General features: G+C 42.9%; 1 protein-coding gene across 1 annotated transcript in view; it reads right to left on the bottom strand.

Annotated features, from left to right (window-relative positions):
* LOC311587167 (uncharacterized protein) overlaps positions 1-22129 on the bottom strand; it is a 68199-nt gene that overhangs the window by 31729 nt on the left and 14341 nt on the right. Inside the window, exons 5-6 of the mRNA XM_084763665.1 lie at positions 19797-20935; positions 10520-10602 (exon numbers count right to left, since the gene is read on the bottom strand). Coding sequence (XP_084619791.1) covers positions 10520-10602; positions 19797-20935 — 1222 coding nt within the window. The remainder of the gene's footprint in view (positions 1-10519; positions 10603-19796; positions 20936-22129) is intronic.

Below are 22129 nucleotides of genomic sequence, written 5' to 3'. Positions count from 1 at the left end.
TTGCCAGTTGTTCAGGCAGAGAGAGGGAGGGGGGGGGAGAGAGACAGAGAGAGAGAGAGGGAGGGAGGGAGGTCTGTGGCTTCTTTCACTATCCCTATGCTCACGTGGCTTGCATCCTCTAGGACATATGCTATAACTATTTAAAAAAAGAATAAGGAATAAAGGGCTGCACATCACAGTCACATGGTTTAAATGTTTGTCCTCACACACATGTGACAAAGAGACTGAAGTTTCTCTACAACAACATTCTTGATTCTCATAAACTGTCCTTTCAAGAATTCAGCAACATCACTGCAGTATATAAGTAACACCAGCTTTACTGTGGACTATTGGCTTATTCGAAGGTTTTAGATGCTGGGCGGTGGTGGCGCACGCCTTTAATGCCAGCCCCGGGGAAGCAGAGGCAGGTGGATCTTTGTGAGATTGAGGCCAGCATGGTCTACAAGGCAAGTCCAGAACAGCCAAGGCTACACAGAGAAACCCTGTTTCAAAATACCAAAAAAAAAAAAAAGATAAGAAAAAGAAGGGTTTTAGAGACAGACTTATTACTATTCTGTATCTTTTGCAATATCTAACTAGTGTGAAAGGAAACAGATTGGCAGTTCTCCAGCCTAGTTCTTATGGGGCTACGATTCAAATGATGATGCCTGCTAAGCATTGTTCCTTGTCTTCTTTATTTAGAGCAATGTATTACACACAGAAATAAGACAGTTGACATTGAGGTACATGCTTGTGTGAGAATTAATAATCACGGATAATCTTAAAGTTCTGTTAGCCTGTTGCTTTTCTTTCAAACTTCCAGGATACCTTAACGTTTCTTCAGAGGCATGGTCATACCAGTTTGCACATGTAAATTACCTTCCACGCTTTCTAGAACTTTTACAATGCTCTTCAATATGTTGGTCTTCCAAATTGCAGCCTAAAATATAACACCAAAAAAATGTGTGATATATTATTGGAAGTTAGACAAAATGTAACTTTCTATATTAAGTGAACCTTACTTTCTTGTCTGATTTATTCATATCATTCTTCCTCATTCTCAGTAGAAATTATAGAAAAGCATCAATAACAAAGAAACAATCGTTCCCTTATTTTAAAAAGTGAAAGAAAATTCACTGTCTTACCTATGGCAGTGAGGTTCCTGAAGGTCTCCAGCATCACATCTCTGTAGAGTCTCTTCTGGGAAGGATCCAGCAAAGCCCACTCTTCCCGAGTGAAGTTCACATTCACATCATCGTAGGTCAATGAATCCTAAAATATCCCATATATGTGTACAACAAAAAGCTTGATATGACAACACTGCAAATACATACTTCATTGACATATAACTCTGGTGCTTCCGCTACTTATTACCTGACATGGAAGTTAAAACACAATCACCAAGTCATTTTAGAAAGAAACTGAATAATGAGGTTCATCTCTGTCGTTGCTGCACCCTTTGAATAGGATATAGCTTCGCAAGAGAAACGCCAATTAACAGTGGTGCGAGGGGTTGGGAGGGGGCAAGCAGATAGATCAACAGCACTGAGCACAAACCAGAAAAATTATATGAAAGACTACTACAAAAATGATGGGCAAGATGGGTGTATCTGCTCATGTCTTCAATCCTAGCAATTAGGAGGCAGAGGCAGGTGTATCTCATTGAGGTGGATGCAAGCCTGGTCTATGCAACCAGCTCCCAACAGTAAGAGGTACATATATTAAGAGTCTGACTGCCCTGCAAAATCAAACAAACAAAAAAGATAAAGAGCTCAGAGGTACTTTACTGAAGTTTCTAAGAATTATACATTCATTGCAGTTCTGTATTGTAACATAAATGTGGCCTTAGTGAAAGGGAACGCAGAGTTAAACAGTTACAAATGGGCAGATGAAAATATGAGCAATAAAAATCTTCATAATTAATAGGTACCATAGGGTCGGAGAGATATTCACATAAAAGTTCTTGCTGATTTGCAAATAATGGGTCAACTGCCACGATTTCCATGGGGGCTCACACCTGTCCATTATACCACGTGCAGAGTTCTGGGTACATCTTCTGACTACTGTGAAGACTGGGCATACATTACCTACATATTCATGCAAAGAGGCAAAACACTCCTATTCATTCGAAAACATTCAAAACAAATATAACTGACAGGAAGAATGTCACACACCTTCAATTCAATGACTCAGAAGGCTCAGGCATCATTAGTGTCATGAATACGTGCCATCTGAGAAACAGAATATACTCTCTGCCAAATTTCAAAATTCAAGATGTAGATGAAAATCAGCACAACAGCATGTGCTTGCATGTACAGAAACCCACATTCCATGCCCATCAGTTAATAGTACAAAAATAAAACAAGCCAGACACGTTGGTCAGTGTCTAATCCCAGCACTCTGGAGCCAGAGTCAACTGGACCTCTAAAGTCAAGGCCTGCCTGGTCTACACACCTACCTTCAGGACAGCCAGAGCAACACAGAAAAACTGCATCTTCAAAATCAAAACCAAAACCAACAAACTAAAACTACACAAATATCAGGACAGCAACGTGTCTCAGCATTGAATAGCAATTGCTTCCAGTGTATCTTTCATCAGTTAGGGATAGAGCGTGTATTGGGGAGGGCAGGACAGCACAAAAGGGAAGCGGACTGAGAAGTTTCAACCACAACACAGTAGATACACTCAAGTTGCATTCCCAATTACGGAATCTGGAAAGGCTTCTTTAAAAGCTTCCATAAGTTCCCCTCCAAAATGCCACAAAGCGTGGTTCTCCCCTTCCCTGGAGGCCTGCTGGCCACCAGCCCACCCAGGCAAGAGGAACAAAACAAGTACAACAGAGATCAGACACTCTAGGACCACTTCAGGGGGTAGTTCGGTTTTATCAGGGAGAACAAAGGCTGTATGTCTCTAGGGCAGCACCTGCTCGCGTTGGGGATGGGGGTGGGGCTTCCGGGACAGGCATTCATAATTGGTTGGAACCAGGCACCTGAAGGATGCTTGTTTTGCATTTGGTTTCCTATGGCTACTGACTGGATGAATGTATGAGGAAATGTACATTTTCAGATAGCATATGCAAGAAAACAGATTTTTAAGGAAACATCCCCCTGCCCCACCTTCTTCAGCAAATCCTCCCAGCAAGGGGCACCACATATCAACAGCGGGAGACCTCAACACCCCACTCTCACCAATGGACAGATCATCCAGACATAAACTAAATGGAGAAATGATGAAACTAACAGACATCAGGAATCAAATAGACCTAACAGATATCTACAAAACATTTCACTCACACACAGAAGCACCTTCTCAGCACCTCATAGAGCCTTCTCCACTATCTACCATTAACTCGGTAGCAAAGCAAGCCTCAACAGACACAAGAGATTGAAAAAACTCCTTGTATCTTATCAGACCTCCATGGATTAATGCTGGAAGTCAGCAACAGAAACAAGAGAAAGCCTACAAAGTCACAGAAACTGTTTAACTCCCTATATAATGGCAACTGGGTAAAGAATGAAATTAAAAAAAAAATAAATTAATGGGCCGGGCGTGGTGGCGCATGCCTTTATTCCCATAACTTGGGAGGCAGAGGCAGGCGGATCGATGTGAGTTCGAGGCCAGCCTGGCCTACAAAGCGAGTCCAGGACAGCCAAGGCAACACAGAGAAACCCTGTCTCGAAAAACCAAAAAACCAATAAACAAACAAACAAACAAAAAAAAAAAAAAAAAAAAAAAAAAAAAAGAAGGCACAAGATACCCAAAGCTTTGAAACACAATGAAAACAGTACTAGGAGGAAAATTCATAGCACTAAGCACTTTCATGAAAAAAATTATATTGATTTACATTCAGAATTTTAGATTCACCAAGATAGGAAACATGTTTTCTTCAAAGTTGTCAAATACAAATAGGCAAAAGACCATAAATGAAACATATATAATTCCTGGTTGTTTCATGATTGCTCTTGCTATATGTAGTTTATTGTATATATGTGTAATAATATAAATGATTTTTTTAAGGCTGAAAGAAAGAAAGAAATTGGGAAGATCCCATACTAGCAACTTAAAAGCACACCTGAAAGCACTAGAACAAAAAAGAATCAAACACTCCAAGAGGAATAGATGTCAAGAAATCATCAAATTCAGGGCTGAAATCAATAAATTAGAAGCAAAAAGAACAATGCAAAGAACCAATATTGAGAAAAATCAATAAGATACACAAATTCTTGGTCAAATGAACTAAAAGGCAGAGGGAGAGTATCCAAATTAACAAAATCAGATATGAAAAGGGAGACATAACAGACACAGAGGATATTTTAGAAAACCATCAGCGTGCATTCCACAAAATTGGGAAAAATAAAGGAAATGGAATATTTTCATGATAAATTTCACTTACCAAATTTAAATCGAGATCAGGTACACAATTTAAACAATCTTATCAAGCAGTTATCAAAAGTCTCCCAAAGAGAAAAGCTCAGGGCCAGATAAGTTTTAGCACAGAAGTCTACCAGACATTCAAAGAAGACCTAATATCAAGATTCCTCAAACTATTCCAAAATATAAACATAAGGAACATTGCCAAACACATTTCATGAAGCCACTCACCATGATACTTAAACCACACAAAGACTCACAAAAGAAAGAGAATTCCAGACCAATTTCCCTTATGAACATTGATGAAAAAATAATGAAATACTTGCAAACTGAACCCAAGAACACATCAAATATACCATTCATCATGATCAAGTAGGCCTCATCCCAGGGATGCAGGAATAGCTAAACACACATGAAAAACCATCAGTGCAATCCACCATATAAACAAATTGAAAGAAAAAAAATCACAGTTATTTTATTACATGCAGAAAAACCCTTTGACAAAATCCAATACGTCTTCATTATGAAAGTCTTGGAGAGCCTTTAATCCCAGCACTCGGAAGGCAGAGGCAGGTGGATCACTGTGAGTTCGAGGCCAGCCTGGTCTACAAAGTGAGTCCAGGACAGCCAAGGCTACACAGAGAGACCCTGTCTCGAAAAACCAAAAAAAAAAAAAAGAAAGAATTGATTTACCTGCTCTTGGTAGTATGCTACCAACTTTGGATGATCTTATGCTTTACTGTGCCAAGTAACACAAAACAATGATGTTATCTGTTCTATCCCTGACTGCTTCGCTGAACCCATCTTCCAAGAGCTGTAACCACAAAGACATACTTGTTTCACTGGGTATAAATATTCTTGCCTAAAAGCTGTGAAATACACTCAGATTCAAACTGCCTCTGTGCTTGTTTCTGTTCGTCGCCACCGAAGCTTTACCCACCAAGTCTTCGAAGCCCCTTGTTCCACGGACCCCCATATCCGGCTGGAGTGGTCCAGGGCACCCCTGCATCACAGAAACTACTTTTGTACCCAGGAGTTGAATTTCCCTGATTCATGCTATTGTGCCTGGTGGTAGTGGAAAGGTTAAAAAGATTCTAATCTAGTATGGCTGAAGGTTGCTCCCTATAACCTTTCCCCAAGTTTCTAAACTACAAATAAAATCTATCACAGAAAACTGGGGAATGCAAAATGCAGAACTTCTGGAAACGAGACCTTCAGGTTTCCAACCTGTCTTCCTACTTCACACCAAAAGCAACGGCTGTCTGTGTGTGCACACCTGATAGTGATTTTATAAACACCACTGCTTTCCCCTGCCAGGGATGCACAACCCCCACCCCTCCCAAGAGGAAGATTTCCACACTCAGAGAGGATCAGAGGTCAAGGGCTCTGCCCAGATCACCACATGGACCTCATGACCCAAGGTCCCTCCTACTCCCAGCGGATCAGACTCTGATATCTCCACAGACCTGCTCCTCCCGGCCTGGAGACAGGGCCCTCACACTCACCATGCCATACCATGTAGCCTTCCTTGTAGCTTGCCACAGCGGCAGCTGAGGAGAATCCTGCAAAGAACCTGCAAGCTACCTCCCACTGGTGCTCCTGACTGCTAGGCCTGCCCACAGCCCCTCACTGCCTTGGACAACCCAGGTGGCCCTGGGGACAGGAGCAGCTCCTATACTGGGGGACCAGAGATCAAATGACGCAGACAACTGAAGCCTTCCCAGCTCTCTTCTTCTTCCCTAGGGGCAGACAGAGGCCTAGTCTGGGATGTTGGTATTTAATAGAATGTTCCAGTCTCCCAAAGCACTTCCTGTTCCTCTTTCCAAGGTCCTTAGTGTGCACATTCCATTACACACTCAATGTCCAGTGCATCCATCTCTACCTTGTTGTGGTTAATTTTAGAAGTAGAGCCTCGTAAATATTTATTAGTAGCCTACTTATTATTACAGCAGTATTTTCTTTTTTAAAAAATAATGTATTCAGATTACATCCTGATTGTTATCCGCTCAGTTGTATCTTCCTGATCCCACCCTCCCTCCCTCTTTCACCCTATTCCCCTCCCCTAGACTTCCTCCCCCACCATATGACCACAGCCTATCAGGTCTCATCCAGACAGCCGATTCCTCTTCTTCTGTGTGTGAGGCAGTATTTTCTAACCCTCTAGAAATCAATGAAAACTCAGACACCTGATGTGGTTTAGAGTAAGCCTTTACCCTGGCCACGGCAGATATTACCTCCTAAGCTGTACTCCGATAACTCCTATTTTCCATCTCCTTCCATCCGCTTCTAGTAATTTCTATTTTGGCCACCTCCCATCCAAAAATCCCAAAGCACTTGCTAATGTTCTCCATCTCCTCCCATGAGGAACTGCAGAATTCCTCCTCTGGGCCCACGTGGTCCATTCCTATCCCATGGTCATTCTCCTCCCGCTCTGTCCTGTCTCGTCCCGCTTTCCCCAAGATTCTTCTCTCTGTCTTCAAGAGCCCAAGGTCAGGTCTAGCCCATTTGCCTACCCAGCTGTATTGGTCTTTTTATTGGTCAAAAGGAACATGTTTTTAGTCAAGGTTACAGAGCATTAAAAGAGAGCGAGTAGGGCTGGAGAGATGGCTCAGAGGTTAGGAGCACTGACTGCCCTTCCAGAGGTCCTGAGACCACATAGTGACTCACAACCATCCATGTGATCTGATGCCCTCTTCTGGCCTGCAGGTGTACATGCAGGCAGAACACTGTATACGTAATAAATAAATAAACAAACAAATCTTTAAAAAAAAAAAAAGACAGCAAGCAGTAATTAGCATCAAGATACATCAGACCAACCTCCAACACTAACTCATAGCTGGGAAGGTCTACACAAGAATTACAGCAAAAAGTAACCATAAATTTCAAAGCAGGGAGTGGTTAATGGAAGGTAAAGAAAAAAAAGAAATATACAGGAAAGGACATGGCTGTTCCTACGTATGATGGAGTAAAAAGTTTATTATAGATAAAGAGAGAGCATAGGCAGAAACAGGGCCATATGGGAGAGTCCATAGTGGACATGATGCTGAGCTGTGTAGAGAGAGGGAGGAGGGAGAGCCAGGCGGAGAAGGCAAGAGGGTAAATGATGGGTGAAAAGGACTAGGTAACCACAATGGCTGGGAGATATGAGGAAGGCCAGCTCTTGGCAGGGGTGGACAGAGCCCCAGTTCTGCCTCTAGCTCATGCTACCTGAAAGATGAAGTCATCTAACTAGTGTTCTCTAGTTCCACTGACTTGTCTCTTTTCACCAAGACTGGTGGTCCTGGATGCTCTGGGAGAGGGAGATGGAAACACTCTATTAAAAGAAGCAACATGCTTTACACATTTGAAAGGTAAGAGATAGAAACAATGATGATTGGTGAGCAAGATGTCCCAACTTTGTCTCTGGAGGTTGGCAAGGAGCCCAAGGCTGTGAATGTTAAAAAAAAAACCAAAAACCTAAGAACACTTTCTGCTTATCTGTAGTGATAGCATAAGTCTGAATAGCTTCTTATTAGTAGCACCCTGTGTACCACTTACAGGGGAAAATAGAGAAAAATGGGAGACTTCTATGACATCAGCAGAAGGCACTACACAAGGGGACTAACTCAGGAGGATAATTGCCACACCCACTCCAGTAGAGGCCGTGTGACATGCGGCCGTACAGGCTGGGAGCATGTTCGGACCCGAGGCAGGTGCTTGATGTAGCTAAGTCTCCTGGAGGCCTCTAGCAGATACCCAAGATGTGGAAACCGGGCTCGAGGGCACCAAGCTATTTCCTGGCCATCTGTGTGCTGGCAGTTTCTTCTTTCTGTTCCTTTCACTTTAATCTCGCAGGGAGTCTTTATGGCAGGAACAGGTGGTGGGCAGCCTGGCCCACTGGACATCCTTGTTCCAGGAACCACTGACATGAGCAGTTCGGATCATGAGGGGAGCATGACCACCCCAGCTTCCAGTGCTCCCATTAGGAACACATCACATGATGAAGCAGAACAGAGTCTGGTAACCATTGCTAGGAATATGACTATGGCTGAGAATCTCCCTAGGACTGTAAAAGTTCTGTTGAAGTTGATGCTAGGGAGAGAAAAAATACCACGTTAGGAAATGTTAGGGACCAGCCCCAAAACATGGAGTTAGGCATAAAGGGCTCACTTTCTAGGAAAAGGAGGTGAGTTAGGAAGAGAGAGTCAGGTTCAGAGGATGATGCAGTGGTCCTGGGAGTTCCCACTAAAAGGAGCGAATGACTCAGTATGGTATTGGATAAAAGAAAAGTGGTGACAGCCCCTCAGCATCGGGGTCCCTACAGACTGGCTGCCACTCCTAGTCCTCCTTGACCCTATACGAAAATATATGATAGAAATGCAGAACGATGGGTTAATAGGAACGGGAAATGTGTTAAGTATGGAGACCTAAGCGTTTGGGCACGGATACAACGTGCACGTCCTCCCTGGTGCACTATGTCCCTGACAAAGAAAAGAGACCTGTTGTGACATGTTTACCGATTCCTACATTTTTCAGGAGATGAACGTGATAGAAGATGGTGATATTGAAGAAAAAAGAAAGATTGGATAGAGTACTTTATGAAATACATTAACTGGCCTGAAGGGTCCTGAGGACGTGCTGACAAATAGCAGGCTTATGGTGAAGCAAGAACTAAAAGTAAACAGCTTGAAAAAGGAAATGGGGTGACCACAAAGTCTAAGAAAAGCTTTGGCCTCTGTCTAGATGATTAACCACTGTCTGCTGTAAACTTGGGTTCAGGGGAAACACTGTTTTTTAGTGAACGTTTGGTTTTTTTATTATTGCTGTATTATGCACTTTATGATTTGATTTGTATTTCACTTGCTGGAGACCCACCAATAACTAGCTCCTGATATGACTGTATAAACCACTGAACTGAGTAAAGGGTCATTGCAGCAGCATCAAACCTCTCTAGCGTTTGTGCGTCTGCCTGTTGCGCCGAATCTGTGCCCACCTGGATACCTAGGACCCTGCCACAGTTGAAGCCCGCTCCGTGGTCCGTGGCATATAATAAAACAATGCTGTGCAGGGGAACACAGGGTATCTGAGAACATCACTGACCAAGCCCACAGTGGACTTGGGACGGATACCACAGCCCCATGTGAGAGAATGAGTTGGGTTCTCAGGAGCTGAAGCAACCCCTCCCCAAAGGCCCTCGCTCTAGACCATTCCCAACTCCCGAGCATGCTCCTGCCTTTAGAAAAGGAGCTCTACTCCCAGTGCATAGGGGCCTTAGGGACAGCTCCCAAGTCCTAGTCTCCAGGATGTTACTGCCTCTCCCAAGCATGCTCCTGGGTTTCAGAAGGAGCTCTGTCATTCTCCATACAGGAGGGCCTCATAGAAAGCCCTGCTTCATCAGGCCAGCCCTCAACACAACAGTCTTTTTCCTTGTCAGAGAGTTGTCGCCTGGTGTAGTCTTGCCTATGTGGCAAAACTATGCTTTTCTCAAGAAGAAAACTGGAGCTTCAAGGAACACCAGGCCTTGATGTTGGTTGTGAACCTGTCATGCCCCACTGAGCAGCTTGTTAGAAGCTTGGATTGTGGTGAGTGTGTGTGTGTGTGTGTGTGTGTGTGTGTGTGTGTGTGTGTGAAATGGGGATGGAAGTAGCGGCTGGTTGTACATATGTGCTGTCTCCTTTTTCATATTTTGGAGCCAGATTTCTGGGCATTTCTGATGAGCAAATATGTGTATCATAGCACCTCTCAGAGGCCTGGTTAGCACACTGTTCACCTGTGGGGTGTTTGAGAGGCGGTCCTCCTCAGCTAAATTCTACTTGGTGTCTCTTATTATTTTCTAAGCATTGGCAAATCCGTCACATGCTCAGTTACACTTTTCTACACCACAGCTTAACACCTGAGTGCCACCCAACACATGAGATGCTTTTTACTACCTCCACAAACTTAACTCCGAATGGATCTTACACTGAAATGTTGAATGCTGAAGGCAGAACCTGTAGAAGATACTAGAGAAACTAGGGCTCTGTGAGTTTGGCATCCTCCCGTGCATGTTTCTACACACCAGCCCCTGCTGGACCTGCTATGCCCAGATACAGCCCCCACAGTGAAGATTCTCAGAGGCCACTGCCGGGTCCAGAGAGTGACAAGAAGCACCACAGGCCTCCCAGGTGACCGCATCTGGCCGCCACTTACCATCTGGCCCCAGAGAGGACCCACCACACCAGCTCCCGCCATGCGGCCGCCTGATCCTCCCTGTTGTGGGCAATGACCCGGTGCTCACCGTGACCAGTCTAGGGAGCTTGCTGAGTTCCCCTCAGAGCGCCCAGCAGCGGCGCTAAGAGCACTTCCTACCTAAACATTCAAGCCTGCTCGGCTACAGAGCGGAACCTGTAGCAAGGCATCCGGAAAAACCCTCCTCTTCTTCTGACTGGCAGGTCCGCCAGAAGGCCCTGGATGACGAGTGAGTCGAGACGTGAGCCCCGCCCTCAGGCTTAGGGTACTGAAGGGACACAGCAGAGCGTTTCCTGGCCCGGGCTTCCAGTCCAGGGCCAGAGCTTTGTCAGATCTGCAGAGAGTTGCAGTCAGTAGCACTTAAGCCTGTTATCCAGGAGCCAACCCGCCTTCTCCCCCAGCCAACCCCGGCAGGACCCAGGACTCCAGCTCCCGCAGCTCAGCCGCCTGCTTCTCCCGTTGCAGGCAGTGACCCTGCGCTCACCATGTCGTGAAGCTTCCCTGAGCTCTCCTCACAGCACCCAGCACCAGCGCTCAGAGAAAATCACACTGAACCACTTAAGGCTGCTCAGATACAGAGCGGAACCTGCAGCAGGGCACCCAGAGGAACCTTCTGCTCTTCTGCCGGGCAGGCTCGCCTAGAGGCTCTGATTGGTTAGCGCGTCTCGAGTGACGTGAGAACTTCTCTTTTGAAGTGTACTGAGGGGACACAGCATAGTGTTTCTTGGCCCTGGCTTCCAGTCCAGGGTCAGACCTTTTCCAGAACTGCAGAGATTTGCATCTCAGTAGCACTCGTGCCTGTCTTCTGCTAGCCTACCCGCCTGATCTCCCATCCAGCCCCCGGGAGGAGCCAGCACTCCAGCTCCCGCGGCTCAGCCGACAGCTCCTCCCCTTTGTGTGCAGTGCTCCTGTGATCACCACGTGGAAAAGCTTGCCTGAGCGCCTCACAGCACCCAGCAGCAGCGCTCGGAGCTCATGGCACAGAACCAACCATTCCAGCCTGCTCAGCTACAGAGCTGATCCTGGAGCGCGGCACCGGGAAGAACCCGCCTTCTTCTGTGACTGGCAGGTCGGCCTGGAGGCACTTAGAGTCTCCTCTGGACGGTTTGGGTTCTGCCAAAAGCACATGAGAGCAACAGTGCTGAACTGAAACCGCAGTGAAAGAATCCATGACCTTTCAAATTTGCATATGTTTTGGTTGTTGTTTCCAGAACTAGTAAGACATGAATGACCCTGTCAAGTTTGGCATCGAAGTTGAGACGGAACCGATCGTGCTAGAATGACAGCGGCACCAGGTTCTGTATGAAGCGTCATCTTGAGAATAGAAGTCACTTTGCCTACTCCTCCATCAACTAAGAATGAGCAGAATAGAGTGTTACCCTTAAGGTCCCTTCTAAGGCTTAAAATCCAGAGCAAGGGCCTTCTCTTTAATAGTGATGATCTCCTTAAAAATTCCTGCCTCGGGGGCTGGAGAGATGGCTCAGTGGTTAAGAGCACTGGCTGCTTTTCCAAAGGTCCTGAGGTCAATTCCCAGCAACCACATGTGGCTCACAACCATCTATAATGAGATCCGGTAGCCTGTTCTGGCATGCAGTTGTACATGCAGGCAAAACACTGTATACATAACAAAGAAAAAAATCATTAAAAAAAAAATCCTGCCTCTGTTTCTGCATTTGGCTGCCACCTGAAATTACCTAGCACTGTTTTTCTCTCCAAACCACAGGCATTGAATTTCTTTTTACCTACCTTGTTGCTATTTTTCACTGTAGATCTGAAGGATTTGTCAGTAGCGACCATCAAACAGAATCAATATTTCATCTAAGAAATCAGCCTATTACTTTTTTATTTTGCCTTGCTTAATTTTACAGGACGTGAGCAGATTAAGAGAGATTTTTTTTTTTTTGGGCAACATATGACACAAATAATCCCTACCTTACTTTTTCATGGAGACTGTTTGCCACAAAAACCCTGACCTTGACCACCGCTGTCTGCATAACAGAGAGGTGGGCTACAGCTCCGCAGACTCTCACACCCCCTGGTGGATTTCAGGCAACCCCAGCACCACAGAAGCCCACACACAAAATAATGCTTAAGTATTATTTTATGTCTGCTACCTGCCGTGTGGATGATGGCATAGGATGTGGGATCCACCTGCACAACACTGCACACCTGAAAAACCTCTGTAGCTCAGAAACCTCTTTTGTACCCTGGAAATGAATTTTCCTGAATCGTGACATTGTGGCTGGTGGTAGCAAAAAGGTAAAAGGTTTCTAACTAAACATTGATGAAGGGCAACACCCATCACTTCCTTTCTACAAGGTTCTAAACTATTTGTGAAAGTGATCACACAAAACTGAATGTGTAGTACAAGGTTGAGATCTTCTAGAAAGCAAAACATCAAAATTTCAAATTGTGGTCCTATTGGACACGCAAAGCAGTGCCTGGTGTGTATACTGGACAGTGATATTACAAGCATCACAGCTTCCTAAAAGCAGGCCTGAAGTGCCTACCCTTCTCCAGGGGATCCATACTCAAGAAAGTTCAAGTCCAAGGGACTCTGCCCAGGTCACCATATGTACCCACAGAGAGAGCCAAAGGCTGCCTCACACTCCATCCCAATCCCATCAAATCAGACTCTGATATCTCAGCCCTGTTGCACTTCCTGGTCTGTGGACAGTGTCCCCCACATTCACCCTGGTATGGCTTGTAGTCTCCCTCACCCCCTTTAAAGACCCAGCAGAGAAAAACACAGGAAAGAATTGGCAGCCCGTCTCTCACTGGTGCTCCTGACTGCAGTCTTCCTAGATTCCCGCCATTAGGGCTTTCCTACCCTTAACCCAGCTTGGCCTAAGGACAGCACTAGCTGCACTACTGGGTGAGCAGAGCTGAATAACTTAAACAGCACAGACCTACCCAGCTCTGCCCTTTCACCCTACAGGCACACTGACCCCTAGTCAGGGAAATGTGTGGTTATGTAGAAATTCTTGCAGGTTCCCAGAGCTCTTCCTCCTCTTCCAAGGCACAAGGTCTTCTATGTGCACATTCCATTCCCCACTCAGTGTCCCCTGCAGCCATCCCATTGCGTCACCTCCTGCCTGCCGCGAAACACAGGCGACATCCACAGAGTAACTTGTTAAAGCAAAAAGAGGCCAGGAATAAGCAGTCAGTGAGGGGTCAAGAGGAGGGCTCGGAGGCAGAAAAGAGATGGTAGAACTGATGTAATTATAGTCCCCAAAATTATAGGTAAAAAGATAGTAGGGAACTGGACTACAGCACAGCAAGTGTTGCTCACATCTCTTCTCACACCTTAAACCTGGAAAAGAGCAGACCTGTTAGACAGGGCCACACCATTTATATTTCAGTTGAACTTTTGTGACTGCAGTAAATCAGTTTCATGATAAGTTCAGGTTTTGTTCGTTTGTTTGTTTTTGGTTTTGTTTTCCAGATTCTCGATTGCCTGCTCGATAGCCCGTCAGGACGTTTATGGATGCTCCAAAAGTGATGACGTCACTGCTCCTTACTAAGGTCAACTACAGTCAAAGCAGGAAAGTTTTTACCCTCCTTGTTTTCCATCCATTTTTCTGCTGTTACTATTCTACCTTCAAAGTTAGTGATAGAACTCAATTCCTGCACAGGCCTCTCTTAAATTTTAAGTCCCAATAAAAGACAGAGAGGTAGGAGGACACTTAGTCACTGGTATATTTTCCTTTATAGATTTAAAGGACTTACCAATGGCTCCAACGGGTACTCAGCATACACTTGGAATGCACAGCTCTAAAACCCACGCACATAAATTAAATCAATTTTAATTATAAAATACCCAGGACAAAAAGAAAACCATTTTCACGCCAGGCGGTGGTGGCGGCGCACGCCTTTAATCCCAGCACTCGGGAGGCAGAGGCAGGCGGATCGCTGTGAGTTCAAGGCTAGCCTGGTCTACAAAGTTAGTCCAGGACAGGCAAGGATACACAAAGAAACTTTGTCTCAAAAAACCAAAAAAAAAAAAAACCAAAAAAAAAAAAAAAAACAAACCATTTCACAATGTAAGTCACATATGAATGTTTTTTACCATTTGCATATCTGGTGCCCTATAAGGCCAGAAGAATGCACTAGATACCCTGGACTTGGAAAGACAGGTGGTTCTGAGCCATCTGATATGGGCACTAGGAACCAAACTTGAGTATGCAAGTGGAGCAGCACTCCTAACTCTCCAGTTGCCAAATGCTGTTATAATGCCAAGGAAGACGTTTCATTGCTCCTTCTGTCTCCAACCACATGAAGGCTATGAAACCCAGCTACAAAGTTGCTGATGAATTCAATGGATTTCTATCCCTCTGTGAATGCACTCTCCTAATTGCTTATTGCTTTCATTGTTAACACAATTCTCTTAATGTGAATAAAGACAGAAAAATATTTTGTTTTTGGTCAGATCATATCAGAAAAACTGCATAATATGAGATATACGCTTCATTTTTGGAATGTTTTTGAGACAGGATAATCCTACATAGCCATGTCTTTACAACTATGTGGAACAAGATGGCCTCAAGTTTAGGTCACTGTCTCCATGTGCTGGGAGAACAGGGATGCACATGTAAGCCCAGATGATGTGGTTTTTAAAAGTGAACTATCTTTCAATCTGAAAATGAAAAGATAAAATAAGATTTAAAAAGAAACCACCCCTGTTTGGATGGAGTTAATATTTCTCAAAATTCTACAGTAATAAACTGGCCTATCCTTCATGTGTTCTCAATAATTGGGTTCTTTGCTTTGTTAATTTTGAAGATGTCTGACCTGTGTCTGTGTGCACACCTGTGCCATGGTGTGCATGTGGTCAGGAAAGGACAACTTACGGCTGTCATCTGCTTCCTCTGTGTGAGTTCTAGACAGGAAGCCCAAGGGGTCATTTGGTTCAAGTGACCTCACTGTCCCTTATTTGGGTTTTAAAATTATCTATGCATTTGGTGGTGTGGGACTGTGCATTTGCCACAGCCCAAGTGTAAAAATAGGAGAAAAAAAATAGAAGGAGTAATGTGGACCTCAGAGACTGAACTCAGGTCTTCAGATGTAACAACAACCAACTTTACCCACTGAGGCAATTCTCTAGCACTGACTTGTGAGAAAGTGCCTACTCCTCAGAATAAAAAAAAAACACCATAAAAATAGCAGTATATCATTTTCATTTGCAAATAGGATTTATTACTTAAATTGCCCTATTTTTCTCCATCTTGAGATGACAATGTTTACAATCTGAAAAAAAGGCAATATTGTGCTGGTGTAATGTTTCAACTAATCTTATGTGAGCACATGGACATGGCTAAGTGGGAGTTGTCTGTGGGATGTAAATTTGGAAACCTGACGTTGATAATCATATAAAGATAGCCAGAGTAGAGCCCTCAAATTTGTCTCCCAGTCTCCACATATATGTCATGACCTAAAGCCGATAATTATATTACACACACACACACACACACACACACACACACACAGAATGTTTCTTTAATCAATCTTTTTTTTTTTTTTTGGTTTTTCAAGACAGAGTCTCTCTGGGTAACCTTGGCTGTCCTCGAACTCACAGGGATCCACCTGCCTCTGCCTCCCGAGTGCTGGGATTAAAGGTGTGTGCCACCACGCCTGGCTTCTTTAATCAATCTTACTGCTGTAGCATCTATAAGTCATCACCGTAGAAGACAGTACTTCATGATGAAATGCCAAATTGTTAAGTAATGGGAATCTGAAGATGCATAGAACAGCAAATAATTATATGTATACCAATCAAGCCATGTTATGAGATAAACAGATAATTGCTAATTATCCTACTTCATCACATCTCTACCAGATAGACGAAAATGCTGCTTTGGATACACATATGATGTGTTTAATGTCTCTTACATTCTCTTCTATTTAGCATTTTAAAATTAACATTCATTTTTAAAAAAAATATTTTAATATATGTGTGCTGGTGTGAGGGTGTCTGATCTTGGAGTCAAAGACAGTTGTGAGCTACCTCGTGGGTGCTGGGAATTGAACCCAGGTCCTTTGGAAGAGCAGGCCGTGCTCTTACCACTGAGCCATCTCTCCAGCCCCAACACTAACGTTCTTAAACTGTGTTGACATTGGGGATACATCGTCCACACTAGGGCTGACAATCACGAGATACCACATGAGAATCAAGAGTGAAAGTGCAGCCTTGACTAATGACGATGGTCAACCCAAGCTGGATAAGAAACAGCAAACTCTGAACGGAGTTTGTGGAAATATGAAAAGCAAAACCAGGAGCAGTCACCCACCAACCATTCACAGGAACCCTTTATTGAAAAGGATGTTCAGATGATGCCTGATGTTTAAATAAACAATGGACCACTTAGATGATGGCCAGACCACTCTGTACACTGTAGCAGAACAACCAACACCCGTCACCAAGTAAAAATGCAATAGAAGATGAACAGCAGCCACAGAAGAAAGATCAAAACAGCCTAATAAACTTCTGTAAATTGATGTGCCACACATACAGCAAACATCAACACCTACCCCAAATGTTTCAAATACAAACAACAACCACAGTTGGTGAGCTCTGCTATTACACTTGAGTGAATATGGTAAAAAGCTTAATTCCTTCAAGACTATGATGAAAAAAAGATGAAACAAGACTTTTTTTTTCTTAAACTGAAGATGTATAAAGTCTATATCCAATCATTTACATGAGTATGGTTTTCACTTGTATTGAGTTCTTTCCTACTTCCTGACTTCAAGATGACATATATAGGCTTTAAGATATTTAGAGGGCTAGAAAGATAGCTGTGTAATAAAGACAAGTTCATGACTAGTGCCAGGGCCAGGTTTTTTTTTTTTCAAATTCCTGTGATTCTTGCTATAAGAAGATCCACGGGTACAATTTTCTTTGGAAGCAGCACACACACACACACACACACACACACACACAAACACACACACACACACACACACACACACACACACACACACAAAGCTGCAATGACGTCTAAAATTTAAATTAAAACAATTTGCTAAACAAATAAAATTTTACTCATGAATGTTTTCCTTGTGTCAGCATTTATTCCTGTAACTCAGCTCTTGAGGTACCTCAAGGCTTACCTACACAAGTTTCTTCATAATGTATTGGTTCGTGTAACAGAAGGCAAGCCTGTAGGCTTGAAGTCAGGAAAGCTAATGCTTCTCAGTTGGTAATATCACTTCAGACAATTTAGGAAATGCTGCCCTGCTGGAGGACATGTGTCACCTGGGGTGGGCTTGAGAGCTACACCCACACACCATTTCTAGTCCCCACTCTACTTCATGCTGGAGCTGGAAGATATGAGCCCTGAGATTCCTGCGTCAGCTGCCATGTGTGACACTGGCTGCGTGGCCACTTTCATGGTGACCCCATACCCACCTAGAACCATCAGCCAAATTAAATCAACTCTTTTATAAGTTGCCATAGACATTGGGTTTAATTACAACAACAGCAAAGGCACCAATACAAACCCGTAACATTTTATGCCTGGGTGAGTTATTTCACACAACTGAAAAGAATTGTAACATCTAAAAGGGTTACATTATTGTTTAAATTCTTGGGGCTTTTGTCCATGAGTTTGCAAGTCCAAACAAAATAAAGAGGGACATCATAATGTTTCAAGGGATTGTTGACACTTGTCACATTTCTTTCCAAAATAATCTTGGGTAACTGAATGAAAGTGCAATGACATAGTACCACACTGTTACATTCTAAGGGTTTTTCTCCAGTAGTTTTTTCTTCCAAAATCCTTTATAGACATAAACTCCCTTCTGTGTGAGTTCTTTTTGATCTTCAAACACTATTGTGATAAGCAAAGGCTCTAACAGATAGAATACACATCAAAGGTTTTATTCTTGTATAAAGATACCATAAAGTGTAAAACTGAGCACAGTGACTAACTTTATGGGGTTTCTCTGCAGTATATGAGATTTTTTCATAATTTTGAAGACCACGACTACACACTACTATGTTTATTCATAGCTTCCCTATGCGATCTGTTCTTTATGTATTTGAAGATAAATGTGATATGCAAATGTCAGAACAAGCAAAAGAAACTGGTCCTAAAGACTTATCTGCCTCCTGTTAGTCACAGGGTAAAACTGTGCTCAAGTTCCCAGGCCCCACAGGAGTTGGAGAGTTCTGAATACCTGACAAGCTTCCATTATTCATCCTTTCTTACCCAAAATATGACTGTTCCTAACCAGGACTTCTCGTATTTATCTTTTGCTCCTCAAAACATAATCCCTGTTCCTAATCACAAAAGAACATATTGATACGATTGGTTAGACTCTAAAACCTACATTCTGTATGAGCTGACATGGAGCAACTACATAGGAACGCCCCTGTTCCTAAATCCTGACCGGTGGAAAATGTGGCTGTAACTTGGCATAGTTATTCGAGGTTTTCAAGCTTAAAAGCTGTCTATGCTGGCTCAAGAGTCACGGTATGAAGATGTGGGGGGCTGCGGAGTGGGCCAAGGCGCCACAGTTCAGCTTCCCACTATGTTCCATCACCCTGAACGAGCAGTAGCAACTTGATTACAATAAATCTTTGTCATTTGCATTAATGTGGTCCTTGAGTTGTGGTGGATCTCAGCAGAACCCACAACACAAGGCTTTACCACATCGCTTACATAGAATTCCTCTCCACTATACACACTTTCATGATGATGAAGACTACAGAAAAGTGCAAAGGCTTTACCATATTAAATACATCCACAAGGTTTCTCTCCCGTATGAAATCCTTCCTGACCAAGAAGGCTATAGAAATGTGAAAATGCTTCAGCATATTGAATACATTTATAGGGTTTCTCTCAAGGATGAATTCTTTCATGCTTTCGAAGATAACTCTGACATGCAAAGGTTTTACCACATTGGTTACAATGAAAGAGTTTCTCTCCAGTATGTGTACTTTTATGTACTTTGAGATGACTGTTACGTGCAAAGGTTTTACCACACTCATTACATTCAAAGGGTTTATCTCCAGTATGTGTACTTTTATGTACATGGAGTTCACTTTTATATAGAAAGGTTTTACCACACTGATTACATTCAATGGGTTTCTCTCCAGTATGTGTACTTTTATGTACTTTGAGGTGATAGTTACGTGCAAAGGCTTTACCACACTGATTACATTCATAGGGTTTCTCTCCAGTATGTGTACTTTTATGTACACGGAGATGACATTTATATAGAAAGGTTTTACATCAATGATTACATTCAAAGGGATTCTCTCCAGTATGTGTACTTTTATGTACTTTGAGTGGACCGTTACGTGCAAAGGTTTTACCACACTGATTACATTCATAGGGTTTCTCTCCAGTATGTGTAATTTTATGTACTTTGAGATGACTGTTACGTGCAAAGGTTTTACCACACTCATTACATTCAAAGGGTTTCTCTCCAGTATGTGTACTTTTATGTACTTTGAGGTAATAGTTACGTGCAAAGGCTTTACCACACTGATTACATTCATAGGGTTTCTCTCCAGTATGTGTACTTTTATGTACACGGAGATGAGATTTATATAGAAAGGTTTTACCACAATTACTACATTCAAAGGGATTCTCTCCAGTATGTGTACTTTTATGTACTTTGAGTGGACCTTTACCTGCAAAGGTTTTACCACACTGATTACATTCATAGGGTTTCTCTCCAGTATGTGTAATTTTATGTACTTTGAGATGACTGTTACGTGCAAAGGTTTTACCACACTCATTACATTTATAGGGTTTCTCTCCAGTATGGCTTCTTTTATGTATATGAAGATGACTGTGATGTGCAAAGGCTCTACCACAGTGATTACATTCATAGGGTTTCTCTCCAGTGTGTGTTCTTTTATGAGACAGGAGAGTACTGCGACACGCAAAGGCCTTACCACATTGATTACATTCATAGGGTTTCTCTCCAGCATGCTTCTGTTTATGTGCTTGGAGACTACTGTTACATATAAAAGCTACACCACACTGACTACATACATAGGGTTTCTCTCCGGTATGTGTTCTTTCATGAATTTGGAGACTGCTGTGCCGTGAAAAGGCTTTATCACAATGATTACATTTGTATGGTTTCTCTCCAGTATGTATTCTTTCATGTCTTGAGAGATGAGTGCCTCGTGAAAAGGTTTTACCACACTGGTTGCACTCATAGGGTTTTTCTCCAGTCCGTGTTCTTTTATGTATTTGAAGGCTATTGCGATATGCAACGGCTTCACCATATTGAATATCTTCACAGGATTTCTCTCCAGTATGTATTCTTTCATGCCTTAGAGGATGATTCTGATAGCCAAAGGATTTACCATCTTGAGTATATTCAGGTGGTTTCTTGCCAGTATGACGTCTTTCATGCCTGCAAAAATAATTGGCACATCTGAGAGCTTTACAACATTCATCACACTCATGAATGCCTATATTTGTATGGATTAATTTTATATCTGGTCTTACGGTAAAGAGGAATCAGATCTTAAAGATTTGTCACTTAGTTTATATTCATTCTCCATGATGGGTTCTTTTGCCTCTTTGAAGATAACGGACAATGTATTACTTGGCTCACATTTATAGCATCCTTTTCTTCTATATTAGAACTTCTACATTTTTAAAGAAAACTGGAACAACCGAGACCTTTCTACCTTGATTGCATTCATAAATTTTCCTATAGTACGGTCATACTACATTTGTAAAGTGAACCAGGACAAACAGGAGAATTTTCATATTCCTAGTACTCATGGGGATTTTTAAAAAATATTTTTCCAAGATTTATTTATTTATTATGTATACAGTGCTTGGCTGCATGAAAAAAAAAAAGGAATTAGATCACATTATAGATGGTTCTGAGCCACTATATGGTTGCTGGGAATTGAACTCAGGACCTCTGGATGAGCAGTCAGTGCTCTTAACCTCTAAGCCATTTCTCTAGCCACCTCATGGGGATTTTTAAGTGCAATTTTGTGGATGTTCCCAATAAAGTTGAAATACCAATTAACTGTAAACTGGTATCACATTCAAAAAGTCTACTCAAGGGGGCACTCCTACATTTTTTCTAATTGTTCAGGCAGAGAGAGGGAGAGAGAGAGAGAGAGAGGGACGGAGGTCTATGGCTTCTTTCACTATCCCTATGCTCACGTGGCTTGCATCCTCTAGGACATATGCTATAACTATTTAAAAAAGAATAACGAATGAAAGGGCCGCACATCACAGTCACATGGTTTAAATGTTTGTTCCTCACACACATGTGGCAAAGAGACTGAAGTTTCTCTACAACAACATTCTTGATTCTCATAACTGTCCTCTCCAAAAACTCAGCACATCACTACAGTATATGAGTAACACCAGCTTTACTGTGGACTATTGGCTTATTCAAAGGCTTTAGATGCTGGGCAGTGGTGGCGCACGCCTTTAATGCCAGCCCCGGGGAGGCAGAGGCAGGTGGATCTCTGTGAGTTTGAGGCCAGCATGGTCTACAAAGGAAGTCCGGAACAGCCAAGGCTACACAGAGAAACCCTGTTTCGAAATACCAAAATAAAAAAAAAAATAAAAAGAAAAA

The sequence above is a fragment of the Acomys minous genome (assembly GCF_964271855.1).
Source record: "Acomys minous genome assembly, chromosome: 16".
In the NCBI taxonomy this organism is placed as follows: Eukaryota; Metazoa; Chordata; class Mammalia; order Rodentia; family Muridae; genus Acomys; species Acomys minous.
This window is presented reverse-complemented; position numbering and strand designations above follow the sequence as displayed.